This window comes from Narcine bancroftii, chromosome 13 (genome assembly GCF_036971445.1).
Source record: "Narcine bancroftii isolate sNarBan1 chromosome 13, sNarBan1.hap1, whole genome shotgun sequence".
Classification (NCBI taxonomy): domain Eukaryota; kingdom Metazoa; phylum Chordata; class Chondrichthyes; order Torpediniformes; family Narcinidae; genus Narcine; species Narcine bancroftii.
Window position 1 is genome coordinate 51845218 of NC_091481.1, and position 7478 is coordinate 51852695.

General features: G+C 48.4%; 1 protein-coding gene across 3 annotated transcripts in view; it reads left to right on the forward strand.

Annotated features, from left to right (window-relative positions):
• Positions 1 to 5114, forward strand: part of LOC138748831 (prolyl 3-hydroxylase 1-like) — a 29814-nt gene extending 24700 nt beyond the window's left edge. For all 3 annotated transcript variants that reach the window (XM_069909634.1, XM_069909635.1, XM_069909636.1), the window contains one exon: positions 562 to 5114. In XM_069909634.1, the coding sequence (XP_069765735.1) occupies positions 562 to 762 (201 nt within the window). In that variant the 3' untranslated portion in view covers positions 763 to 5114. The remainder of the gene's footprint in view (positions 1 to 561) is intronic.
• The last annotated feature ends 2364 nt before the right edge of the window (positions 5115 to 7478 follow it).

Here is a 7478-nt window from a genome sequence, read left to right on the forward strand (position 1 = left end):
TCTATTCACCCCAGCTCTGCCACTCCGCCCTCCCCCTTCCATCCGCCCCTCTCTGCCTCCGCATCCGCCCTCCCTGCTCCTGCTTCTGCCCTCCCTGCTCCCACTTCTGCCCCTCCCTGCTCCTGCATCCGCCCCTCCCTCCAGCCTGTGTCCACCCCTCCATTGTCCCTCCTCCCTACATCTGCCCTCCCACCTGCATTGTCCCTCCAGCCTCCATCCACCTGCCCCTCCCCTCCCAAGAACCACCCCATAAATATAACCGATTGACACTCTTTTTCCCATCCCTCCCATTATCCCTCGCCTATTTCCCTCTCTCTGCCCCATTTCTCGCTCTCCCTCCCCTGCCTCCCCCTACCCCCTCTCTCACTGCCCCATTTCTCTCCATCCCTACCTCCCCCACCCCCACTCCCTTCCCCCACCTCCGCTCCCTTCCCCCACCTCCCCTCTCCCTCCCTCCCACCCCCTCTGCCCCTCTTCCTCTCTCTGCCCTCTTCACCCCCCCCCCCCACCGAATCACTTTCTGCCCTCTGTCACTATGTCTCTCTCTCAATCTCTCACCAGGAGAACGCACAGATCGAAGCCTTGAGGACCCACCTTTTTCCTGAACCTTATCCGGACACCTCCCCTGGCAGAGTTGACCTTCGAGGGGGAAGCGAGCAGATGGAAGGGGGGTGGGGGAGGCAGGGACGGGATGGAGGGAGGAGGCGGGAAGTCAAAAAGGACAGGGCGGAGAGAGCAGAGTCTCCAAGGGATGAGCTCTAATCCCTCCATCAACATCTCATCACCTCCCCTGCTTCATCTCTGTCCACACCTCACCACCCTCTTCCCCCAACAACTTCATTTACACCTCATCAATCAACTCCGTCCACGCCTCTTTACACTTCCTCCCCTTCATCAACTCTGTCTGCTCTTTATCACACTCCCTCATCTCAAATGAGTCCGTGTCAACCTCATAACCTCCTCCATCAACTCCATCTGCACCTCATCACCCTTTGAGATGGTGACAGGTAAAATAGATGGGGGAGAGCCAGTGGATGTGGTGTACCTGGACTTCCAAAAGGCCTTTGATAAGGTCCCGCATAAACGACTGGCTTCCAAAATCAAGGCTCATGGGATTGGGGGCAAAGTATTGATGTGGATTGAGAACTGGCTGGCAGGTAGAAGACAGAGAGTTGGGATAAATGGCTCATTTTCTGAGTGGCAGGCGGTGACCAGTGGGGTGCCACAGGGATTTGTACTGGGACCCCAGCTGTTCACAATTTACATTAATGATCTGGATGAGGGGATTGGATGTAATATCTCCAAATTTGCAGATGACACTAAGCTAGGAGGGGTTGTGTGCACGGAAGAGGGGGTCAGGAAGCTCCAGTGTGATTTGGATAAATTGACGGACTGGGCAGATACATGGCAAATGCACTACAATGTGGATAAATGTGAGGTTATCCACTTTGGTAATACAAACCAGAGGGCAGATTACTATTTGAATGGCAATAGATTAAGAGATGGGGAAGTGCAGAGAGACCTAGGGGTACTTGTATATCAGTCTCTGAAGGCGAGCATGCAGGTACAGCAGGTGGTTAAAAAGGCAAATGGTATGTTGGCCTTCATATCAAGAGGGTTTGAGTATAGGAACAAGGATACCTTACTGCAGCTGTACAGGGCCTTGGTGAGACCCCACCTGGACTATTGTGTGCAGTTTTGGTCACCTTATCTAAGGAAGGATGTTCTTGCAATGGAGGGAGTGCAGAGGCAATTCACCAGGCTGATACCTGGAATGGCAGGAATGACTTATGAGGAAAGATTGCACAAATTGGGATTGTACTCGCTGGAGTTTAGAAGATTGAGAGGGGATCTCATAGAGACATATAAAATTCTGGCAGGACTGGACAGAATGGATGCAGATGGGATGTTTCCAATGATGGGAAAATCTAGAACCCGGGGCCATGGTTTGAGGATAATAGGCAAACCATTTAGGACCGAGATGAGGAGGAATTTCTTTACCCAGAGGGTGATGAATCTGTGGAATTCATTGCCACAGAGGGCAGTAGAGGCAGGTTTATTAAATATATTTAAGAGGGAATTAGATATATTTCTTCAGTATAAGGGTATTAAAGGTTACGGAGAGAAGGCGGGGACGGGGTACTGAACTTTAAGATCAGCAATGATCTCGTTGAATGGTGGAGCAGGCTCGAAGGGTCGAATGACCTACTCCTGCTCCTATCTTCTATGTTTCTCTGTTTCCCCTTCATCGACCTCATCTACAGTGCATAACCTTCCCACTCCTCTCCATCACCGTCTATACCTTACCACCTCTTCCCTCCCCTCTCAAGCAACAGAGAAACCACTGAAGCATTTATCGAATATTTCAATACAGTGCAGGCCCTTCAGCCCAGGATGAGGTGTCAACCTCTACACAACTACTCAACAATCTAAATCTTCCCTCCCTCATACCCATAACTTTCTCTTAAATTCATGGGCCTGTTCCAGACTCCACCACCACCCCTGCCAATAAATTTCAGGCACCCACAACTCTCTGTAAGAAACCTACCCCTGACCTCTCCCCTAAACGTTCCTCCCCTCATCGCCTTTGGGTGTCCTGGTATTTGATACTGTCCACTTGTAGATCACTAGTAGGTCACCTCTCATTTTCTTCACTCCGAAACACCGGCTGTTAACCTTGCCTCAGAAGACGCATTCTCCAATTGAGGCAACTTTGTAGTAAATGAGGTGCAGAATGTTTTTTTAAGGAGGGTTACTTGGGTCAACACAATGTTGTGGGCCTGAACTGCAATGCTCATATAACCTACTTCATGGTACAAGATTCCTTTATTGTCGAGTAATTAAAAACAGTGCAATATTAAATAGAATTTGCTTTAGTCTGCCGAAAGACAGACAGATCCGCCATCGGTAGAAAATGCCTGAAGCACCTCTTACAGTCAGAGAAAGAGAAGCAAAAGAGAGTTCCCTCAGAGACACCGAGTGCCCGTTGATTTGCCTCTGCACTCCCACAGCCACGCAGAATCCAGTAGCAGCCTGAGCTCCAGATCTGAACCTCTGACATGATGAGGAAACCTTCAGTGCTCTTGCATCCCAGCTCCAACACCCAGTACCCTTTCAGCCAGTCTCAAGCCTGCCTAGAAATTCCCCGCTGCACAAGTCCATAGGACACAGGAGCAAAGACAGGCCATTCAGCCATCGAGTCTGTCCTACCATTCAATCATGAGGATCCATTTTCCCACTCATCCACTGCCTGGCCTTCTCCCTATAACCTTTGATGCCCTGACTAATCAATAACCTATCAATTTCTGCCTTAAATATACCCAGTGACTTGGACTCCGTAACCATCTGTGGCAGCAGATTCACCACCCTCTGGCGAAAGAAATTCCTTTGCATCTTTGTTCTAAGCGGATGCCCTTCAGTCCTGGTGAAGTTGTGCCCGATTGACCTAGACTTTCCCACCATGGGAAGCAACATTTCTACATCTACTCTGCATGCCTTTCAACATTCAAAATGTTTCATTTAGATTCACACCCTCATTCTGTAAAATTCCATTGTACAGGCCAAGATCTGTCAGTTCCATGTGCACAGCTCTTCAAAGATACTTTATGGACCTGATTCCACCAATGTTGTTGGCAACACATTCCATGCACCCACCCACTACTGTGTGAAGAACTTGCCTCTTACAATTCCCTGTACTTAGCCCAGAGTACCTTAAATCTATGCGCCCTCATGTCAGCCATTTCAGCCCACTGAGAAAGCCCCTGGCTGTCTACATGATCAATCCTCTCATCATCTTGTACACCTCTATTGGGTCCCATCTCATTCGTCCACATTCATCTCAGCACCGAGCACCTCTTCATCTCCCTCCATGACTCTGTTGTCCACTCCTCCCTTCCCAATCATCGCCCTTCGGAACCTACACATGACACAGCAAATGCTAACACTTGCCACCCACACCTTCCTTTCCACCAACTTCCACCCTGATCTCAAACTCACCTGGTCTGTCTCCGATAACACTCTCCTCTTCCTGGATCTCTTTGTCTCCATCTCAGGAGGCAAGCTTTCCACTGACATATACTATAAACCCTCCATCTCCCTGGATGACACCTCCTCACATCTTGTCCCTCACATCTTGTCCCCCACAAAGATTCCATCCAATGTCTCCGTCTCTGCCACATCTGTTCCCAACATGAGGTCTTCCAGTCCAGATCTTCCAAAATGCCTGCCTGCCACAATTGTGGCTTCCCATCCTCCACTATCAACTCAGTCCTCACCTGCCTCTCCTCCATTCCCCACTTATCTAACCTGGACCCCTCTGCCCCCCAAACAACAAATATAGAATCCCCCTCATCCTCACCTACCATCCAACACATCATCCACCATAATTTCTGGCACTTACTTCAGGATGCCACCACTAGACACATTTTTCCTTCTTCCACCCTTTCTGCCTTACGCTGGGACCGCTCCGTTTGCAAATTCATCCCTCCCCACCCATTGTACCCCCCAGCACCTTCCCCTGTGCCTGCAGGAGGTGTAAAACTTGTGCCTACATTGCCTCCTCCACGGTCTGGGTCCCCAAACTGTGAAGCAACACTTCATTTGTACATCAGGAGGACTGATTTACTGGATCCGGTACTCCCTTTGTGGCCGCCTCAACATTGAAGAGACTGGTCAGAGACTGGGACATTGCTTCGCTCAGCACCTCCTCTCCGTCCGTAATATCAGCAACCTCCACTTCAATTGTGAATCTCAATCCCACACTCACATGTCTGTCCATGTACTACCTGCAAATTGGAGGAACAAGACCTTATTTTCCATCTGAATAGCCTCCAGCCCGATGGCATGAACATCACCTTTAACTGCTTTCCATTAAACCTGCTTGCTTTTTCTTTCCCCTTTCCTGTCTTCTAAGTTCTTCCAGCCACCCATCCATCTTCCCATCCCCTCATTGTTGCTGTCCCCTCCCTCCTTTCTCCACCTATCATCTACCTTTGCTACCCCCCTTCTCTACCCCCCCCCCCACCCTTTTGTTCATACTTTGATGAAGGGCTCAAGCCCGAAACAATGGTTCTGTATCTTTACTTTTGCTACATAAAGGACACTGTTTGACCTGACGGGCTTCACCAGAATTTTGTGTTTTTTCATTTACAAGCATGTTGCCAGTACTTGAGGAACTGAGTTACAGGGAAAGGTTAAACAGATTGGGAATTGGATCCCTGGAGCATAGAAGAATGAGAAATTTGCTAGAGGTGATCAAAAATTTAGACTGAGTAATTGCAAGTAGACTTATTCCACTGAGGTTCAGTGAGATACAAACACGGTTTAAGGGTGAAAGGGGAGAAGTTTTTGTTATGAGCCCAGAGGACCACAAAACCCAGCAGCAATAGATATTCACCAAGACAAATGGTTATTGAAACAAAAGTTGTTTTTAATTATCTTTAAACATGAAAATAGAATCACACTTTAACTTAACTCTAACCTAACTTAACCCCCTTCTAATTCTAAGCGCACATGTATGTAATGTGTGTATAAGTTCAGAAAAGTTACTTGGTTCACAGTTCGATCTCACTTCTCATTCCTCCAAGTTCACTGGTTGCAAGCAATTCTTACACTGTGCACAGAATTTAACATGTATAAAGTTCACCAGGCTTTGCTGCTCGAAAGGTAAATGGTTACCGCTCAGGAAAGTTCTTGTCGGTATACAGAGAGAGGTGCGTTGTTCCAGGACATCCACAACTGATGTACTTCCATCAGTCCCCTCTGTCTTGCTGATGAAACTTTCCCCATCAGGGTTTTCCAGATGATAACCTCTTTCTTTCAGGTCACCACAGAGTTCCTATTTGTTTCACTTATTCCAAGTGAAACATTAGACAGCCAATCCTCTCCTCTTGCATGAACTATAAGGGCTTCGACCAGGCTGTCTTCCAAAAGCTTGCCAGCTTGTCCTGTTTCAGTCCCAGCAACTTCTGCTGGCTGACACTGTCAAGTCATCTCTGCATTATTTTTCTCTCTCTCTCTCTCACTCACTCTCAGACCGAGACTGAGAAAAAACCTGTTTGACTCTGCTTGCAAAACGACATGACCCTCTTAAAACAGCAAAACTCTCCTGCAGACAATAGTGGCTCCAGTGTGCTCTTTCATCAATAACCCATTAGAGACCTCTTTTGAGCACTCTTCAAAATTCTTGGAAAAAGGTGTGAGAAGCCACTTTGACTCCAGTATTTCAAATAAGATCTGTTTTAAAGTGTTTGCATGTGACCTACTCTACAGGTACTATCTCATTGGTGGAGACATCGCCGTCACCGCAGTCGCGGCAACTCGGGAGACCAAAAAATGGCTTGCGCACTCACCAAGGCGACGCCAGGGTGAAGACAGCGACGTTTCTAGACAAGGTGACAACCAATTCACCTGGAAGTCATGGGGACATCGCCACGATATCTCCAGCAGTTGCTGCGACATCACCGATAGGTCACCATGGGTTTCCAAAGGTTGCAGAGATGTCGCCGTGACTTCTCCCTGTCTATATATGCCTAGATCTACAACAATCTATCATTCACTTTTCAGACATCAGACAGTCAAGAACTCTCACCATGGACATCTGCAATGAGGCTGTTATACTTTTGGAGCAGGATCCCTACCTGGAGGATGAGCAGAAGGAGGCCTTGGCCCTTATGCTGATAGCTCTGGCCATGAAATTGGCAAAGGCCAGGGCTAGGGATAGGTCCAGAGAGGGTGTCATGAAGGCAAAGAGAATGTGGTTACGTGAGTGGGTCCTACAACGGCAAACCCCTTGGCTGGTTCGAGAAGCTGATGAAACACCTGGAAGAAGGGGATGTGAGGTTCCCTGAGGGTGAATTTCCAGAGGGTGGATCCAGAGATGTTTATGAAGCTGGTGGCTCACCTTACACTGAGGATCCAGAAGCTTCAGGAAGGCCCCCCCTGATTTGAAGGTTGCCATCACTCTAAGGTTCCTTGCTACAGGAAACTCCTACAAGAGCCTGTCCTATGGCTTCCGTGTGGCTTCAAACATCATTGTTAGTATTGTCCCAGAGGTGTGCCAAACCATCTATAATGAGTATCATGAGGAGGCCATCAAGTGTCCATCTACACCAGAGGTGTGGAAGGAAGTGGCCAAGGGTTTTTCTGAGAAGTGGGTCTTCAATCATGTCTGTGGTGCACTGGGTGGGAAGCATGTCAGAATTCTTGAACCTCCAGGTTCAGGCACTGTCTACCACAACTACAAAAACTACTTTTCCATCATCATGCTGGTAGATGCTGTCTATAAGTTCATGTACCTCAGCGTGGGGACTCCTGGGCTGACTCAGATGCTGGCAGTTTGTTCAAGGCACTGGATGAAGGTCAAGCCAACCTGCCACCTCCTGAACCCTTTCCTGGTGGAGATTAAGATGTCCCCTACTTCTTGGTTGGTGACGATGCATTTGCCCTGAGGACATGGATGATGAAGCCCTACTCCAAGC